The 21,618-nt window shown below is 42.2% G+C and overlaps 1 protein-coding gene across 1 annotated transcript in view; it reads left to right on the plus strand.

Annotated features, from left to right (window-relative positions):
- The first annotated feature begins 10,914 nt into the window (after positions 1 to 10,914).
- LOC137038399 (interleukin-17 receptor E) overlaps positions 10,915 to 21,618 on the plus strand; it is a 37,306-nt gene continuing 26,602 nt past the window's right edge. Inside the window, exons 1-5 of the mRNA XM_067412928.1 lie at positions 10,915 to 11,157; positions 15,338 to 15,353; positions 16,965 to 17,054; positions 17,461 to 17,552; positions 21,289 to 21,369. Coding sequence (XP_067269029.1) covers positions 11,059 to 11,157; positions 15,338 to 15,353; positions 16,965 to 17,054; positions 17,461 to 17,552; positions 21,289 to 21,369 — 378 coding nt within the window. The 5' untranslated portion in view covers positions 10,915 to 11,058. The remainder of the gene's footprint in view (positions 11,158 to 15,337; positions 15,354 to 16,964; positions 17,055 to 17,460; positions 17,553 to 21,288; positions 21,370 to 21,618) is intronic.

Consider the following 21,618-nt stretch of genomic DNA (forward strand, 5'->3'; position numbering starts at 1 on the left):
CTATATAGTGCACTGTCTGATCGTTCTCTATCCCCTATATAGTGCACTGTCTGATCATTCCCTATCCCCTACATAGTGCACTGTCTGATCGTTCCCCATCCCCTATATAGTGCAATGTCTGATCGTTCCCCATCCCCTATATAGTGCACTGTCTGATCGTTTCCTATCCCCTATATAGAGCACTGTCTGATCGTTTCCTATCCCCTATATAGTGCACTGTCTGATCGTTCCCTATCTACTATATAGTGCACTGTCTGATCGTTACCTATCCCCTATATAGTGCACTGTCTGATTGTTCCCTATCCCCTATATAGAGCACTGTCTGATCGTTCTCTATCCCCTATATAGTGCACTGTCTGATCGTTCCCTATCCCCTATATAGTGCACTCTGATCGTTCCCTATCCCCTCTATAGTTTACTGTCTGATCGTTCTCTATCCCCTCTATAGTTTACTGTCTGATCGTTCCCTATCCCCTATATAGTGCACTGTCTGATCGTTTCCTATCCCCTATATAGAGCACTGTCTGATCGTTCTCTATCCCCTATATAGTGCACTGTCTAATCGTTCTCTATCCCCTATATAGTGCACTGTCTGATCGTTCCCTATCCCCTATATAGTGCACTCTGATCGTTTCCTATCCCCTTTATAGTTTACTGTCTGATCGTTCCCTATCCCCTATATAGTGCACTCTGATCGTTTCCTATCCCCTTTATAGTTTACTGTCTGATCGTTCCCTATCCCCTATATAGTGCACTCTGATCGTTCACTATCTCCTATATAGTGCACTGTCTGATCGTTCCCTATCCCCTATATAGTGCACTGTCTGATCTTTCTCTATCCCCTATATAGAGCACTGTCTGATCGTTCACTATCCCCTATATAGTGCACTGTCTGATCGTTCCCTATCCCCTATATAGTGCACTGTCTGATCGTTCCCTATCCCCTATATAGAGCACTGTCAGATCGTTCCCTATCCCCTATATAGTGCATTGTCTGATCGTTCCCTATCCCCTATATAGTGCACTGTCTGATCGATCCCTATCCCCTATATAGAGCACTGTCTGATCGTTCCCTATCCCCTATATAGAGCACTGTCTGATCGTTCCCTATCCCCTACATAGAGCACTTTCTGATCGTTCCCTATCCCCTATATAGTGCACTGTCTGATCGTTCCCTATCTACTATATAGTGCACTGTCTGATCGTTCCCTATCCCCTATATAGTGCACTGTCTGATTGTTCCCTATCCCCTATATAGAGCACTGTCTGATCGTTCTCTATCCCCTATATAGTGCACTGTCTGATCGTTCCCTATCCCCTATATAGTGCACTCTGATCATTCCCTCTCCCCTCTATAGTTTACTGTCTGATCGTTCTCTATCCCCTATATAGTGCACTGTCTGATCGTTCCCTATCCCCTATATAGTGCACTCTGATCGTTCCCTATCCCCTCTATAGTTTACTGTCTGATCGTTCCCTATCCCCTATATAGTGCACTGTCTGATCGTTTCCTATCCCCTATATAGAGCACTGTCTGATCGTTCTCTATCCCCTATATAGTGCACTGTCTAATCGTTCTCTATCCCCTATATAGTGCACTGTCTGATCGTTCCCTATCCCCTATATAGTGCACTCTGATCGTTTCCTATCCCCTTTATAGTTTACTGTCTGATCGTTCCCTATCCCCTATATAGTGCACTCTGATCGTTTCCTATCCCCTTTATAGTTTACTGTCTGATCGTTCCCTATCCCCTATATAGTGCACTCTGATCGTTCACTATCTCCTATATAGTGCACTGTCTGATCGTTCCCTATCCCCTATATAGTGCACTGTCTGATCTTTCTCTATCCCCTATATAGAGCACTGTCTGATCGTTCACTATCCCCTATATAGTGCACTGTCTGATCGTTCCCTATCCCCTATATAGTGCACTGTCTGATCGTTCCCTATCCCCTATATAGAGCACTGTCTGATCGTTCCCTATCCCCTATATAGTGCACTGTCTGATCGTTCCCTATCCCCTATATAGTGCACTGTCTGATCGTTCCCTATACCCTATATAGTGCACTGTCTGATCGTTCTCTATCCCCTATATAGAGCACTGTCTGATCGTTCCCTATCCCCTACTTAGAGCACTTTCTGATTGTTCCCTATCCCCTATAGAGTGCACTGTCTGATCGTTCCCTATCTACTATATAGTGCACTGTCTGATCGTTCCCTATCCCCTATATAGTGCACTGTCTGATTGTTCCCTATCCCCTATATAGAGCACTGTCTGATCGTTCTCTATCCCCTATATAGTGCACTGTCTGATTGTTCCCTATCCCCTATATAGTGCACTCTGATCGTTCCCTATCCCCTCTATAGTTTACTGTCTGATCGTTCCCTATCCCCTATATAGTGCACTGTCTGATCGTTTTCTATCCCCTATATAGAGCACTGTCTGATCGTTCTCTATCCCCTATATAGTGCACTGTCTGATCGTTCTCTATCCCCTATATAGACCACTGTCTGATCGTTCCCTATCCCCTATATAGTGCACTGTCTGATCGTTTCCTATCCCCTATATAGAGCACTTTCTGATCGTTCTCTATCCCCTATATAGTGCACTGTCTGATCGTTCTCTATCCCCTATATAGTGCACTGTCTGATCGTTCTCTATCCCCTATATAGTGCACTGTCTGATCGTTCCCTATCCCCTGTATATAGTGCACTGTCTGATCGTTCCCTATCCCCTCTATAGTTTACTGTCTGATCGTTCCCTATCCCCTATATAGTGCACTCTGATCGTTCCCCATCCCCTATATAGTGCACTGTCTGATCGTTCCCTATCCCCTCTATAGTTTACTGTCTGATCTTTCCCTATCCCCTATATAGTGCACTCTGATCGTTCCCTATCCCCTATATAGAGCACTGTCTGATCGTTCCCTATCCCCTATATAGTGCACTCTGATCGTTCCCTATCCCCTATATAGACCACTGTCTGATCGTTCCCTATCACCTCTATAGTTTACTGTCTGATCGTTCCCTATCCCCTATATAGAGCACTGTCTGATCGTTCCCTATCCCCTATATAGTGCACACTGATCGTTCCCTATCCCCTCTATAGTTTACTGTCTGATCGTTCCTTATCCCCTATATAGTGCACTGTCTTATCGTTCCCTATCCCCTATATAGTGCACCCTGATCGTTCCCTATCCCCTATATAGTGCACTCTGATCGTTCTCTATCCCCTCTATAGTTTACTGTCTGATCGTTCCCTATCCCCTATATAGTGCACTGTCTGATCGTTCCCTATCCCCTATATAGTGCACTTTGATCGTTCCCTATCCTTTCTATAGTTTACTGTCTGATCGTTCCCTATCCCCTCTATAGTTTACTGTCTGATCGTTCCCTATCCCATATATAGTGCACTCTGATCGTTCCCTATCCCCTCTATCGTTTACTGTCTGATCGTTCCCTATCCCCTATATAGTGCACTGTCTGATCGTTCCCTATCCCCTATATAGTGCACTGTCTGATCGTTCCCTATCCCCTATATAGTGAACTTTGATCGTTCCCTATCCCCTCTATAGTTTACTGTCTGATCGTTCCCTATCCCCTATATAGTGCACTGATCGTTCCCTATCCCCTATATAGTGCACTGTCTTATCGTTCCCTATCCCCTATATAGTGCACTGTCTGATCGTTCCCTATCCCCTCTATAGTTTACTGTCTGATCGTTCCCTATCCCCTATATAGTGCACTGTCTGATCGTTCCCTATCCCCTATATAGTGCACTGTCTGATCGTTCACTATCCCCTATATAGTGCACTGTCTGATCGTTCCCTATCCCCTATATAGTGCACTGTCTGATCGTTCCCTATCCCCTCTATAGTTTACTGTCTGATCGTTCCCTATCCCCTATATAGTGCACTGATCGTTCCCTATCCCCTATATAGTGCACTGTCTGATCGTCCCTATCCCCTATATAGTGCACTGTCAGATCGTTCCCTATCCCCTATATAGTGCATTGTCTGATCGTTCCCTATCCCCTATATAGTGCACTGTCTGATCGATCCCTATCCCCTATATAGAGCACTGTCTGATCGTTCCCTATCCCCTATATAGAGCACTGTCTGATCGTTCCCTATCCCCTACATAGAGCACTTTCTGATCGTTCCCTATCCCCTATATAGTGCACTGTCTGATCGTTCCCTATCTACTATATAGTGCACTGTCTGATCGTTCCCTATCCCCTATATAGTGCACTGTCTGATTGTTCCCTATCCCCTATATAGAGAACTGTCTGATCGTTCTCTATCCCCTATATAGTGCACTGTCTGATCGTTCCCTATCCCCTATATAGTGCACTCTGATCGTTCCCTATCCCCTCTATAGTTTACTGTCTGATCGTTCTCTATCCCCTCTATAGTTTACTGTCTGATCGTTCCCTATCCCCTATATAGTGCACTGTCTGATCGTTTCCTATCCCCTATATAGAGCACTGTCTGATCGTTCTCTATCCCCTATATAGTGCACTGTCTAATCGTTCTCTATCCCCTATATAGTGCACTGTCTGATCGTTCCCTATCCCCTATATAGTGCACTCTGATCGTTTCCTATCCCCTTTATAGTTTACTGTCTGATCGTTCCCTATCCCCTATATAGTGCACTCTGATCGTTTCCTATCCCCTTTATAGTTTACTGTCTGATCGTTCCCTATCCCCTATATAGTGCACTCTGATCGTTCACTATCTCCTATATAGTGCACTGTCTGATCGTTCCCTATCCCCTATATAGTGCACTGTCTGATCTTTCTCTATCCCCTATATAGAGCACTGTCTGATCGTTCACTATCCCCTATATAGTGCACTGTCTGATCGTTCCCTATCCCCTATATAGTGCACTGTCTGATCGTTCCCTATCCCCTATATAGAGCACTGTCAGATCGTTCCCTATCCCCTATATAGTGCATTGTCTGATCGTTCCCTATCCCCTATATAGTGCACTGTCTGATCGATCCCTATCCCCTATATAGAGCACTGTCTGATCGTTCCCTATCCCCTATATAGAGCACTGTCTGATCGTTCCCTATCCCCTACATAGAGCACTTTCTGATCGTTCCCTATCCCCTATATAGTGCACTGTCTGATCGTTCCCTATCTACTATATAGTGCACTGTCTGATCGTTCCCTATCCCCTATATAGTGCACTGTCTGATTGTTCCCTATCCCCTATATAGAGCACTGTCTGATCGTTCTCTATCCCCTATATAGTGCACTGTCTGATCGTTCCCTATCCCCTATATAGTGCACTCTGATCATTCCCTATCCCCTCTATAGTTTACTGTCTGATCGTTCTCTATCCCCTATATAGTGCACTGTCTGATCGTTCCCTATCCCCTATATAGTGCACTCTGATCGTTCCCTATCCCCTCTATAGTTTACTGTCTGATCGTTCCCTATCCCCTATATAGTGCACTGTCTGATCGTTTCCTATCCCCTATATAGAGCACTGTCTGATCGTTCTCTATCCCCTATATAGTGCACTGTCTAATCGTTCTCTATCCCCTATATAGTGCACTGTCTGATCGTTCCCTATCCCCTATATAGTGCACTCTGATCGTTTCCTATCCCCTTTATAGTTTACTGTGTGATCGTTCCCTATCCCCTATATAGTGCACTCTGATCGTTTCCTATCCCCTTTATAGTTTACTGTCTGATCGTTCCCTATCCCCTATATAGTGCACTCTGATCGTTCACTATCTCCTATATAGTGCACTGTCTGATCGTTCCCTATCCCCTATATAGTGCACTGTCTGATCTTTCTCTATCCCCTATATAGAGCACTGTCTGATCGTTCACTATCCCCTATATAGTGCACTGTCTGATCGTTCCCTATCCCCTATATAGTGCACTGTCTGATCGTTCCCTATCCCCTATATAGAGCACTGTCTGATCGTTCCCTATCCCCTATATAGTGCACTGTCTGATCGTTCCCTATCCCCTATATAGTGCACTGTCTGATCGTTCCCTATACCCTATATAGTGCACTGTCTGATCGTTCTCTATCCCCTATATAGAGCACTGTCTGATCGTTCCCTATCCCCTACTTAGAGCACTTTCTGATTGTTCCCTATCCCCTATAGAGTGCACTGTCTGATCGTTCCCTATCTACTATATAGTGCACTGTCTGATCGTTCCCTATCCCCTATATAGTGCACTGTCTGATTGTTCCCTATCCCCTATATAGAGCACTGTCTGATCGTTCTCTATCCCCTATATAGTGCACTGTCTGATTGTTCCCTATCCCCTATATAGTGCACTCTGATCGTTCCCTATCCCCTCTATAGTTTACTGTCTGATCGTTCCCTATCCCCTATATAGTGCACTGTCTGATCGTTTTCTATCCCCTATATAGAGCACTGTCTGATCGTTCTCTATCCCCTATATAGTGCACTGTCTGATCGTTCTCTATCCCCTATATAGACCACTGTCTGATCGTTCCCTATCCCCTATATAGTGCACTGTCTGATCGTTTCCTATCCCCTATATAGAGCACTTTCTGATCGTTCTCTATCCCCTATATAGTGCACTGTCTGATCGTTCTCTATCCCCTATATAGTGCACTGTCTGATCGTTCTCTATCCCCTATATAGTGCACTGTCTGATCGTTCCCTATCCCCTGTATATAGTGCACTGTCTGATCGTTCCCTATCCCCTCTATAGTTTACTGTCTGATCGTTCCCTATCCCCTATATAGTGCACTCTGATCGTTCCCCATCCCCTATATAGTGCACTGTCTGATCGTTCCCTATCCCCTCTATAGTTTACTGTCTGATCTTTCCCTATCCCCTATATAGTGCACTCTGATCGTTCCCTATCCCCTATATAGAGCACTGTCTGATCGTTCCCTATCCCCTATATAGTGCACTCTGATCGTTCCCTATCCCCTATATAGACCACTGTCTGATCGTTCCCTATCACCTCTATAGTTTACTGTCTGATCGTTCCCTATCCCCTATATAGAGCACTGTCTGATCGTTCCCTATCCCCTATATAGTGCACACTGATCGTTCCCTATCCCCTCTATAGTTTACTGTCTGATCGTTCCCTATCCCCTATATAGTGCACTGTCTTATCGTTCCCTATCCCCTATATAGTGCACCCTGATCGTTCCCTATCCCCTATATAGTGCACTCTGATCGTTCCCTATCCCCTCTATAGTTTACTGTCTGATCGTTCCCTATCCCCTATATAGTGCACTGTCTGATCGTTCCCTATCCCCTATATAGTGCACTTTGATCGTTCCCTATCCTTTCTATAGTTTACTGTCTGATCGTTCCCTATCCCCTCTATAGTTTACTGTCTGATCGTTCCCTATCCCATATATAGTGCACTCTGATCGTTCCCTATCCCCTCTATCGTTTACTGTCTGATCGTTCCCTATCCCCTATATAGTGCACTGTCTGATCGTTCCCTATCCCCTATATAGTGCACTGTCTGATCGTTCCCTATCCCCTATATAGTGAACTTTGATCGTTCCCTATCCCCTCTATAGTTTACTGTCTGATCGTTCCCTATCCCCTATATAGTGCACTGATCGTTCCCTATCCCCTATATAGTGCACTGTCTTATCGTTCCCTATCCCCTATATAGTGCACTGTCTGATCGTTCCCTATCCCCTCTATAGTTTACTGTCTGATCGTTCCCTATCCCCTATATAGTGCACTGTCTGATCGTTCCCTATCCCCTATATAGTGCACTGTCTGATCGTTCACTATCCCCTATATAGTGCACTGTCTGATCGTTCCCTATCCCCTATATAGTGCACTGTCTGATCGTTCCCTATCCCCTCTATAGTTTACTGTCTGATCGTTCCCTATCCCCTATATAGTGCACTGATCGTTCCCTATCCCCTATATAGTGCACTGTCTGATCGTTCCCCATCCCCTATATAGAGCACTGTCTGATCGTTCCCTATCCCCTATATAGTGCACTGTCTGATCGTTCCCTATCCCCTCTATAGTTTACTGTCTGATCGTTCCCTATCCCCTATATAGTGCACTGATCGTTCCCTATCCCCTATATAGTGCACTGTCTGATCGTTCCCCATCCCCTATATAGAGCACTGTCTGATCGTTTCCTATCCCCTATATAGTGCACTGTCTGATCGTTCCCTATCCCCTATATAGTGCACTCTGATCATTCCCTATCCCCTCTATAGTTTACTGTCTGATCGTTCTCTATCCCCTATATAGTGCACTGTCTGATCGTTCCCTATCCCCTATATAGTGCACTCTGATCGTTCCCTATCCCCTCTATAGTTTACTGTCTGATCGTTCCCTATCCCCTATATAGTGCACTGTCTGATCGTTTCCTATCCCCTATATAGAGCACTGTCTGATCGTTCTCTATCCCCTATATAGTGCACTGTCTAATCGTTCTCTATCCCCTATATAGTGCACTGTCTGATCGTTCCCTATCCCCTATATAGTGCACTCTGATCGTTTCCTATCCCCTTTATAGTTTACTGTCTGATCGTTCCCTATCCCCTATATAGTGCACTCTGATCGTTTCCTATCCCCTTTATAGTTTACTGTCTGATCGTTCCCTATCCCCTATATAGTGCACTCTGATCGTTCACTATCTCCTATATAGTGCACTGTCTGATCGTTCCCTATCCCCTATATAGTGCACTGTCTGATCTTTCTCTATCCCCTATATAGTGCACTGTCTGATCTTTCTCTATCCCCTATATAGTGCACTGTCTGATCGTTCCCTATCCCCTATATAGTGCACTGTCTGATCGTTCCCTATCCCCTATATAGAGCACTGTCTGATCGTTCCCTATCCCCTATATAGTGCACTGTTTGATCGTTCACTATCCCCTATATAGTGCACTGTCTGATCGTTCCCTATACCCTATATAGTGCACTGTCTGATCGTTCTCTATCCCCTATATAGAGCACTGTCTGATCGTTCCCTATCCCCTACTTAGAGCACTTTCTGATTGTTCCCTATCCCCTATAGAGTGCACTGTCTGATCGTTCCCTATCTACTATATAGTGCACTGTCTGATCGTTCCCTATCCCCTATATAGTGCACTGTCTGATTGTTCCCTATCCCCTATATAGAGCACTGTCTGATCGTTCTCTATCCCCTATATAGTGCACTGTCTGATTGTTCCCTATCCCCTATATAGTGCACTCTGATCGTTCCCTATCCCCTCTATAGTTTACTGTCTGATCGTTCCCTATCCCCTATATAGTGCACTGTCTGATCGTTTTCTATCCCCTATATAGAGCACTGTCTGATCGTTCTCTATCCCCTATATAGTGCACTGTCTGATCGTTCTCTATCCCCTATATAGACCACTGTCTGATCGTTCCCTATCCCCTATATAGTGCACTGTCTGATCGTTCTCTATCCCCTATATAGTGCACTGTCTGATCGTTCTCTATCCCCTATATAGTGCACTGTCTGATCGTTCCCTATCCCCTGTATATAGTGCACTGTCTGATCGTTCCCTATCCCCTCTATAGTTTACTGTCTGATCGTTCCCTATCCCCTATATAGTGCACTCTGATCGTTCCCTATCCCCTCTATAGTTTACTGTCTGATCTTTCCCTATCCCCTATATAGTGCACTCTGATCGTTCCCTATCCCCTATATAGAGCACTGTCTGATCGTTCCCTATCCTAGGGGCAACAGCCTTAGTCCTAATGGGTTGTAGCTATCTTAGCTATCAAAATCCAGTGTTCGGCACTGTGCGGCCGTGAGTTTTTGTTGTAGATGTCTGTCTTTTAAAAAAAAAAAAAAAAAAAAAAAAAAAAAAAATTGTGTATTGTGCTAATTAATTGAGATTTCTTACAGCTCTTACAGGTTTTTGGCCTTGTCTGTTCCGTTGCTTCTATTACTCTCCCCTTCTTTGTAAGTCGCTTTGGATAAAAGCGTCTGCTAAATGATTAAATGTAAATGTAAATGTATCCCCTATATAGTGCACTCTGATCGTTCCCTATCCCCTATATAGACCACTGTCTGATCGTTCCCTATCACCTCTATAGTTTACTGTCTGATCGTTCCCTATCCCCTATATAGTGCACTGATCGTTCCCTATCCCCTATATAGTGCACTGTCTGATCGTTCCCCATCCCCTATATAGAGCACTGTCTGATCGTTCCCTATCCCCTATATAGTGCACTGTCTGATCGTTCCCTATCCCCTCTATAGTTTACTGTCTGATCGTTCCCTATCCCCTATATAGTGCACTGATCGTTCCCTATCCCCTATATAGTGCACTGTCTGATCGTTCCCCATCCCCTATATAGAGCACTGTCTGATCGTTTCCTATCCCCTATATAGTGCACTGTCTGATCGTTCTCTATCCCCTCTATAGTGCACTGTCTGATCGTTCCCTATCCCCTATATAGTGCACTCTGATCGTTCCCTGATCAGCCAGGGCAGTTTGATATCCACTTACGAAAGGAAAATATATTTACCAATATATTTTCTTGAAATATATTTTAATATATGGAATAATATATTGATGGTATTACAAAATATATTATATATTCCTGCAATATATTGCAAAATATACAAATGATTGCCGCTTTCAATATATTGCAATATATTGGAAAATATAAATATTAATTCCCATATATGTGAATAGGCCTATATTGCAGGATATTTTCAAATATATTGCAATATATTTTTGTTTCGTAAGGGTCATTCTGTCTCTGATGCACAATTAAAACATCATGAGAGAAATTCTCAGGGTTATTGTGTTTTATTAATGTGTTTTGCCTCTGCTGGATGCAGAGGAGTTCAGAGCTGTGTGTGTGCTTTGGGTAAAGTCCTCAGGTTAATGAATGTTAATTAAAGCGGAAGGCGGTGACCTTCTGAAGCGAACAAGGCGCCGGAATTCCGGTGATTTGCGTCACCAAAACCCGTCCGTCCGCCCACCGCGATCTCACACTCTCAACTTTACTCAACTCAACTCTATTCTCACGCGCCGGACGGACTTTAGTGGAGAATGTACACATAATAACCGGCGAATGTTTGTACCGGTCCGCCATGTCCAGCCCGGGCGCTCGTGTGTTCCTGCTGGCCGTTCTGTGTCAGTGGTCGGTGTGTGTGAAGGTCCTCCGCCGGGATGTGCTCAGAGTCAGAGAGGTGAGCGGATTATTCTCAATTTACACTTGTTTGTACTCTTCAACTGGAGTTATTCTCTCTCTCTCTCTCTGTGGCGAGAGCCCGTTTGTTCAACCCATGGACATCAGTAATGACACACCAGCTGTTGTTTCATGAAACTACTGTAAACTCCATAACTTTATCATGAGAAAATATCAGGATAACAACTAACGCCTAGGTGTACCCACACAAACCTGTTTAAATGATTCTTATCTGCATTATTTACAGACAAAATTGAGACACTCTTACTTTTTTGCATATCTACTAACTTACTGTTCTTATATCATTAGACAGTGCTGGCAAATCATTTGAGCTATGGAGACTTTATTTTTATGATATTTTTGGTCACTAACGTTACAATTCCCATGTTTGTATTTGCATGCTTTTCCAAACTGTGGACTTAAACACATCACTGACTCCATATCACACACTGGGATCATAACTATATCTATATAACTATATCTTGAAGATATAAGAAGATCTTGAATGTGTTCTCCATGTATTACCAGCAATATTATGATACACGTGTGTGTGTGTGTTTCCAGTTACTCAGTGTGAGAGAAAGACACTCAGAGAGGAAAATGAAGAGGTGGTTTTGGTCTTCTTAGAAATCCCCCTTTACTTTTTGGTTGAATTTTGTAGAAAATAGAGATTTGAAATATCCAAAAAGTTAAAATATGATTTAAAATATTAATGTTGCATAAAACAAACAAACTTTGTCTATAGTTTGTAAGCAGAGAGATGGTGTAAATTAATAAATTAAACATGGCAAACCGAATCACATGAATGATCATTCCCTCTGAAAGTCATTTGTTCACTGAAGATGTTCGAGATCTTGCATGTATTGTGTTATAATGCTGTTGCAATTACTAAAAATATAATTAACGTGCATTACATGCAGGATTCCAGTTCAAGATTAAAACAAAATATCTGTTGGAGATATTAATGTGCTCCGTCTGTTTGTCTCTGAAGTTTAAGAGCGACTCCCTTCATACTGGATCTGCGTTTTTACAAGACAACATCATTTTAATTTGAACTCTAATAACAGCAAAACTTAAATTCACAACATTTAAAGAGGATACTATAACCATACAAATACCTCTCAAGTGTGTTAAAGGCGCAGTATGTACAATTTTAGGATTAAAATATTCAAAAACCACTAGAACAGTGTTATACAATGGGTACGGAAAGTATTCAGACCCCCTTTTCTGTCAGTGTGGGGTGCTGTGTGTACATTAATGAGAAAAAATTAACTTAAATGAATTTAGCAAATTAAGGAATATAAGAGAGTGAAAAATGATGGGGGTTTGAATGCTTTCTGTACCCACTACCGGTATATGTGTATTTATTATTATACTTTGAGTCATTGGCATCGTGGTATTGTTCTGTTCGTTTTAGTTTTTCACATTTGTTTGTGTCATTGTTTTATTATTATTTTTTTGTCTTTTTTTAAATTTTTTGTTTTTGAAGTCTGGAGTAATGATGATAAACTCAGCTTTGATCACAGGAATAAATCGCACTTTACTATATATTCACACAGAGAACAGATGATTCACACTGGAGGAATATTTTACTGTTTTACTGTCTGATTCTTTTTTTGGTGTTTTTAATAAAATAAAAGCAGCCTGGGTGAGCAGAAGAGACTTCTTCTAAAACATTAAAAATATTACCGATCAGAAACTATTGCGCAGCAGTGTGAGCGTGTAAAGGGATGTTTTTATCCCAGGGTGCCGAGTGTCGGTGTTAACTCTCTCCATGTTGAGTTCTGCTGTCTTCACGCTGTGTTGGATTGCGTGTTTCTAAGCAGGCTTCAGCTCCTCCATCTCCATGTGAGTTTTGGCTCAGAACCGCGCTTGCTCGGCATCAGGGCTGTGAGACCCAGCTGCGGCTGTAATGAAGGAACACCTGAGCGTGTGTCGCTGCACTCGATTTAGAGACATTTCTAATGCACATTTGTCTGGTGTGGATGAAGATCTAGAGCTCATATGAGTCCTCAAGAGAAGTCAGGCAGGCTCTGCTTTCACATCAACAAATGAACCAAACTGTATTGTCAACTGGCCCACACACTCCCTAAAAGTGTTTATCTGAACACGGCATGACTCCACTGAGCAAAGTCAATTATTTTTGGCTCTCTCGTTTTGCTCTTGAGATGATGGACTGTTAAACTCAGTGTAATTCATCCCTTTCTAAACATTTTTTTGTATAATGCTTTTATACACTCTTAAAATGATCCGTTCAAAAGGCTGTTTCGCCACAGAAGTGCTATTTCAGCTTCCCCCTCTTTGGGGGTGTCTATGCGTCACATCTTTTTACTGATCTCATCGCTTTGTGATAATGATCATGTGTAAATAATGCATTCCACACCTTATTGGCAATATCGCCGAAATGATCTTCATTGAATTTGCATGAGCCGTAGACACAGCAGATCAGATTTACATCCGTTTTGCGGAGGTTTATTTGTCAATGTTTAAATGTCTCTTGGTCTGCCTGCGGTTGTTCACAGTTCGTTCAACCGTTACGCAAAGTAAACTGGAAGTGAAAGATGCCCAGACCTCTGTTTGTGTGAAAGCAGATGGAGAGATGGATTGCTCTTGATAAGGATGCTCTAATGTGCCATCAACTCAATTATGAAGTTGCTTTGTGCTCAAATATGCTATGAAACAATTCAGCCAATTTAAGTTTTTAAATGGTATGTTCACTGCCAAAATACATAATATATTAATAAGAATAATCTAGGAATAATAGTAAATAATACAATAGGCTAGACATGTGGACAACTCTATTCACTACTATGCCAATGTTATTTTCATGTAGAGACATTTTTTAAATTGCAACTATATTTTAAAGTATTTACTTTATCAAATAATTGCAGCCTTGGTGAGCAGAACGTGTGTAGGTATGTGACGCCTGCCTTTACACTTTAATGCCGTCCCATTGTTAACCCGTGGGGTTTAATATGGAGTCTGCCCACCCTCTCTAGCAGCTCCAGCTCTTCTGGGAAGGCTTTCCTCAAGGTTTAGGAGTGTGTTTATGGGGATTTTTGCCCATTCTTCTAGAAGCTCATTTGTGAGGTCAGGCACTGATGTTGGACGAGAAGGCCTGGCTCTCAGTCTCCGCTCTAATTCATCCCAAAGCTGTTCTATCGGGTTGAGCTCAGGACTCTGTGCAGGCCAGTCAAGTTCCTCCACACCAAACTCCTCATCCATGTCTTTATGGAGCGACGCTTTGTGCACTGGAGCGCAGTCATGCTGGGACAGGAAGGGGCCGTCCACAAACTGATCCCACAAAGTCAGGAGCATGAAATTGTCCAAAATGTCTTGGGGAAGCATTAAGAGTTCCTTTCACTGGAACTAAGGGGCCAAGCCCTGAAAAACAACCCCACCCCATAATCCCCTCTCCACCAAACTTTACACTTGGCACAATGCAGTCAGGCAAGTCCCGTTCTCCTGGCAACCCCCAAAACGAGACTCGCCCATGGGATTGTCAGACTGAAGCGTGATTGGTCGCTCAGAGAACACGTCTCACTGCTCTAGAGTCCAGTGGCGGCTGCTTTACTCCACTGCATCCCACGCTTTGCATTGCTCTTGGTGATGTAAGGCTTGAATGAGCTGCTCGGCCATGGAAACCCATTCCATGAAGCTCTCTATGCTGTTCTTGAGCTCATCTGAAGGCCACAGAAGTTTGGAGGTCTGGATTCTGCAGAAAGTTGGTGACATCTGTGCACTGTGACCCTCAGCATGCTCTGACCCCGTTCTGTGATTTTACGTGGCCTAACAATTTGTGGCTCAGTATAACCTATCACGGCACCACGCTTGAGTTCACTGAGCTCCTGAGAGTGACCCATTCTTTCACTAATGAGTGTAGAAGCGTCTCCAGTTCTCTCTGTGTGTGTGTGTGTGTGTATCTGTATATGTCAAAGCAATATTGACATCAAAAAGCTCTTGACGTCACACACAGGTTGCTATTAATTACATGCTTAGATCATCATGTATCGATCAACACACATGTTTAGCTGACATTGATGTTTAATTTGCAAAGATGCTTGTCTTTATATTTATTGAGCACAAGCTAAACCTTTCTTTCGCTCTCTCTCTCTCTCTCTCTCCCTCTCTCTCTCTCTCTCTCTCTCTCTCTCTCTCTCTCTCTCTCTCTCTCTCTAAAGGAATGGAGTGGTGCTGGTGAGTAATTACACAACACATCATTTCACAATGTCTACATTGTTTATTGTATTTATTTTTCTATATATTATGGGCTGTAAAACAAGAAAAGTCTGAAGTTTAAGTAGGGAGTGTTTTGTGTTCAGTCAGACCCTATTTTTAAACTGTTAACTCTTTTTAAGTATAGATCTGAATTTAAATGGTAGTAATTCATGATTTTATACAAAATATCACAATGTGCAGCTAAAGTGTTTTAAAGTACTGTTTTTAATTTTAACACAATGTTCAATTAGTTTTGTGTGTTTAAGCTTTCGAACGATACTCAATATATGATTATTACTAAAATATGTGATAGTAACACTGACTGTTAGCAGGTTAAACATGAACTATCTTCTGATATTGACACGCTTTTCTGACTGATCTCACATAGGTCCCGATGACAGTTTTCAGACTTCATATGTGTGCATAAATGTGTGTTATTAGAAACCTAAACAAACATAACATGCAGAGACTCATTTACTGTGAACGGAGCCGCTCTGAGACGCTGGAGGAAACGCGTAACATGCGTGTAAATGAGCGCCGCACTTCACTCAGAAACATGCGCCGCATATATTTATTTAATTATCATATCCAGTTAAAGGCGGAACAGTATAAAGCAAGCACTGTAAAATGTTTTACCCAAGTGGAAACTCTCCTGCAGTTTCTGTTGAAGCCAATATGGAAGTGACTTAAACTGCAGTTCCTCGTCTGGCCACTAGAGCGGCTCCAGAAGGAGCAGAATCTCATTGAGCTCATGTTAAAATGGCCAACTTTACAGCAGAATAAAACATGTTTACAGTCTGGGACAAATTGGTGTTTTGGTCTATACAGATAATGTTGCCCTTCATGACGACTGTGAGGGGGTGAATCCTTTTATAACTCATTCGTTTACGTTATATAAAGCCTTAACGTTCTGCATAATTAAGGGCGTGGCCACTTTGAGTGACAGGTGTATTGCCGTTTGTCTGCTGTCTGTTAGTCATCACGTCACCTAAGCTCCGCCCACATCCCGCCTCTTTGCCCATTTTCTGTTATCCAGGCGTGACGCGCTGCCAAGATGGCGACGGCTCGTCTCTACTTTACGCTTCAGAACGGCTCTTCAGAATCCCATGGGTGGCGTCACAGACACTACAGCCAAATTTTATTACAAATTTTATTTTATTATTATTGTCGCCTGTCAATTGCGTCATATCTGCGTTTCCCTCGGTGTCGGGTTTTATTTGGCAGGAGCGCTTTACTCTTAGCAGTGTGAACAAGTGAACGCACGGAGTAACGTCATAATATCATTTTAAACACTTAAATGTATCTAATATGATAAACAGCTGCTTTACCTTATACTCATGACCGGAAAAGAGGAAATGGTGCCCGTGCCCGGTGACTGTGTCCCGTCCCGTCATAATGGCGTCATCAAACTATGCCTTCGTTTTGAATAGGCGCCCTCTAGTGGATGTAAAGTTGCATAGTACACCTTTAACTCAACTCACAAGTCAGCTTTCACCTCAATGAGACGTCATGTTTTCACACCGTGGCATGAGGTCTCGTCACACACACCAAGAAGTCTTTTTCTGTCTCCTGACCTGTTTTTGTCATCAGAAGAGCGACTCCAGCCTCAGCTCAGACTCCACATGACTCTCCTCCAGCAGGAAGTGTTCGTCCGCATGCGGCTCCGCATCCGTCCTCTGTGTACGTACATGAGCTCTCTTACACCGCAGAAAAGGCTCTTCTTACTTAGTATATTTGTCTTGTTTCTAGTCAAAATATCTACAAATTCTTACATTAAGGAACATTTACTAGACAAGTGAAAGTAATTGTCTTGTTTTGGGAAAAATAACTCAAAATTAAGAGATTTTTTTTTTTTTGGTTAAAATAAGTAAATAATCTGCCAATGGGGTGAGAAAAATAATCTTGTTTTCTGTTTGAATTCTGCTTGTCTAGTAAATACTTCTTGTTTTAAGAATGTTTAGATGTTTGGACTAGAAACAAGACAAAAATACTGAGTAAGAAGAGCGTTTTTTGCAGTGTAGTCTCAGTAATCACCACAGCTCGTCCATTAATGACTGAGTTCATCTTTTCTGACCTTTGTTTGCAGTGGCGAACGAGACCCTAAAGATCGACTTCAGTGACTCTGAAACTGGCGACTCCTACACGCTACATGTGTGGAAACAGAACCGCGTTCTCTGGGTAAGTCTCAGGCCACACTGCAAAAACACTCTTCTTACTCAGTATTTTTGTCTGGTTTCTAGTCCAAAAATCTAAAAATTCTTAAAACAAGAAGTATTTACTAGAAAAGCAAAGGTAATTGTCTTGTTTTGTGGAATAATAACTCAAAATGAAAAGAGGTTTTGCTTAAAATAAGATAAATAATCTGCCAATGGGGTGAGAGAAATAATCTTGTTTTCTGTTTGAATTAAGATTATTTCTCTCACCCCATTGGCAGATTATTTATCTTATTTTAAGCAAAAACTCTCTTTATTTTGAGTTATTTCCCCCCCCAAAAAGACAATGATTTTTGCTTGTCTAGTAAATGTTCCTTAATGTAAGAATTGTTAGATATTTTGACTAGAAACAAGACAAAAATACTGAGTAAGAAGAGCGTTTTTTGTGGTGCAACTCGCCTTTCTTTATTAGGTTCAGTTTGGGTTGAACTAAGACCAGGTACCGTCGGGATAAACCGAGAGACTAGCGGTAGCGTAGAGGCCGTTCTGCTCACGATGTGATGAGTATGCTGTGAGTTATAGGAAGTGTTTCCAGTTCTGGCTGACCTAGTTAATGCAGTCTTTGAAAAATGTATATTGATCTCATTGATTTGTGATCATGATTCGGTGTAAATGGTGCATTCGACACAGATACCAATCCGTCTCCAACACTGCCATAATGGCAATATCGTAGAAATGATCTCCAACTGAATTAGCATGGGCCGTAGAAACAGCAGAGCAGATTTATATCGGTTCATTTGTCCTGGTGTGACTGTCTCCTGTGTTTGTCGTGAGCTTGAACACTGCGGCTCTTTAAAGGCTGTTTGTTTGGCTCTGCCTGCGTTGGTTTACAGTTCGTTCAACTGTGTCACTGTATCGCTATCCAACGTTTGCCAGATATCAATCAGGCATAACATTATGACAGGTGAAGTGAATAGCACTGATGATCTCTTCATCACGGCTCCTGTTAGTGGGTGGGATATATTAGGCAGCAAGTGAACATTTAGTCCTCAGAGTTGATGTGTGTGAAGCAGGAGAAATGGGCAAGCGTAAGGATTTGAGCGAGTTTGGCCAGATTGTGACGGCTAGACGACTGGGTCAGAGCATCTCCAAAACTGCAGCTCTTGTGGGCTGTTCCCGGTCTGCAGTGGTCAGTATCTATCAAAAGTGCTCCAAGGAAGGACCAGTGGAGAACCGGCCACAGGGTCATGGGCGGCCAAGGCTCATTGATGCACGTGGGGAGCGAAGGCTGGCCCGTGGGGTCCGATCAAACAGACGAGCTACTGGAGCTCAAACTGCTCCAGAAGTTAATGCTGGTTCTGATAGAAAGCTGTCAGAATACACAGAGCAGCTCAGTTTGTTGCGTACGGGGCGGCATAGCCGCTGACCAGTCAGTGTGACCTCTGACCCCTGACCCCGCCGAAAGCACCAACAGTGGCACGTGAGCATCAGAACTGGACCACAGAGTAATGGAAGAAGGTGGCCTGGTCTGAGGAATCACGTGTTCTTTTACATCACGTGGATGGCCGGGTGTGTGTGTGTGTGTGTGTGTGTGTGTGTGTGTGTGTGTGTGTGTGTGTGGCTTACCTGAGGAACACATGGCCCCAGGATGTCTTGGCTATGAATTGGCCTCCAAATTTCCCAGATCTCAATCCAATTGAGCATCTGATGGATGTGCTGAACAAACAAGTCCTGGATTTTACTGTGAACATCAAGTCTCAACTCAACAAGTCAAATCGTGTCTAGGCGCAGGTCCACCATCTGATCTGGATAACATCGCTGGCCTAGTTAAAGGGATAGTTCACCCAAAAATGAAAATTGTCATTTCCTCCCCCTAAAGTTGTTCCAAACCTGTATGAGTTTCTGCTGAACACAAAAAAAGATATTTGGAAGAATGCTTGTAACAAAGCAGAGATAATAATAACCATTCACTAAAATAGTATTGTTTCCCCCTATGGTAGTGAGTGGTTGTTCTCTGCTTTGTTACAAACCTTTTAATCTTTTTTTGTAAGAAACTCAAACAGGTTTGGAACAACTTGATGGTGAGTAAATGACAATTTTCCTTTTTGGGTGAACTATCCCTTTAATGCAGCCTTTAGGATGTGAATTACAGAAATGTGATAATGATATATGTGTATGCCATAGTAAAGAGATTAAATGAATTTAATCTGACGGAGTGTGTCTGCTTCCTGAACAATGCTAGGAAGACCGTTACAACTTTTTGTTGTAAATTTGTTTGCATGTGATTCGCTTCACAACACACACTAACCTCATTATTTCTGCTAGTAGAGCTGGACTTTACTCTGCATAAAATGCTCTTCTTACTCAGTATTTTTGTCTTGTTTTCAGTCCAAATATCTAAATATTCTTAAATCAGGATGCATTTACTAGATCAGTAAAATGATAGAAGATATTTTTGCTTGTTTTCTGGGGAAAATATCAAAATGAGTTTTTGCTTAAAACAGGCAAAATGATCTGCCAATGGGGTGAGAGAAATAATCTTATTTCTGTTTGGGACGGAAACAAGAAACAAGATTTCAGTCAGAAATAAGATTATTTCTCTCACCCCATTGGCAGATCATTTTGCCTGTTTTAAGCAAAAACTCATTTTGATTTTATTTTCAACAACAAAAAAATCTTATGTCATCTCGTTTCTAGTCTAAATATCATGCATTTTTAGATATTTAGACTAGAAACAAGACAAAATTACTGAATAAGAAGAGCATATTTTGCAGTGTATGAAGTGTGACTTGCACTTTATGAATGAATGTCACACTCCACCAAGCGCAGATTTGCATCAAATATGGTTGAGATTATTGATTAACATGCTGCAGAAAACATGATACATGAACACTGCTTTTCTAAAAGCATAGCTATATGGTCAGTTGCGTCCTATCATTTGTGTCGGTGTTTTTTGCCCTGCTGAGAAACGCTGGTCGAGAAAATGCAACGGATCGTTTTAAATGAATGCTGCTTATTGATTTCCAGCAGTGGCTAATGGCTATAAAGTCCAGCTGAATCATTTACTGTGTGCACTAGCATTGGTGAAGCTAAAGTATACTTCAGGTTTTACGTGTTTGGCCGTGTGTGTGTGTGTGTGTGTGTGTGTGTGTTTCGTCATCAGAGAGATATGCAAGCTCGGTGTAGTGTTATATGAGCGCCTGTGTTTGCACTCGCGGTCAGACTGAGTGCACTTTGGCAGGTGTGCAAATGTACATACACATTACACTGCAAAAAATGCTGTTCTTACTTAGTAGTTTTGTCTTGTTTCTAGTCCACACATTGAACAATTCTTACATTAAGAGACATTTACTAGACAAGTAAAAATTATTGTCTTGTTTTTGGGAAAAATAACTCAAAATGAAGAGAGTTTGTGCTTAAAATAAGATAAATAATCTGCCAATGGGGGGAGAAAAATAATCTTATTTTAAGCAAAATCTCTTAATTTTGAGTTATTTTTCCCCAAAACAAGACAATTACTTTTGCTTGTTTAGTAAATAGTTCTTGTTTTAATAATTTTTAGATGTTTGGACTAGAAACAAGACAAAAATATTGAGGAAGAAAAGCATTTTTTTGCAGTGACGTGTTCATGTAAAGAAAACATTGCCACACAGAGTTTTGAACTGAACTTTCACTAAATTGATTTTAAGGCATCATAACAATTGTATCTTCTTGTTCTTCTTCTTCTTCTTGTTCTTCTTCTTGTTCTTCTTCTTCGCCAGTGGATCACCAGTGATGATCTGCAGCAACACGAAGCAAGAATTCAGACGAGTGAGAAGAACAGGACGTCCCATCAGGCCGTTGTGAGTGAATTCCTTTGGTCTGTGTTAAAGGGTTAGTTCACCCAAAAATGAAATGTCTGTCATTAACTCCTCACCCTTCTTTCATGATTTGGATCGCGTGTCAAACTGCTGAAATCACGTGACATTGGCGATCCGAATCATGAATTAATACGCTGATTCATAACCGTTTGAAGCCCTGTCCACACGAAGCCAGCGCTTTCCCAATCCAATCTTTTTTTTTCCTCGTTTCAAGAAATATCTGCGCCCAAA

Source organism: Pseudorasbora parva, chromosome 13 (assembly GCF_024679245.1).
Source record: "Pseudorasbora parva isolate DD20220531a chromosome 13, ASM2467924v1, whole genome shotgun sequence".
Classification (NCBI taxonomy): Eukaryota; Metazoa; Chordata; class Actinopteri; order Cypriniformes; family Gobionidae; genus Pseudorasbora; species Pseudorasbora parva.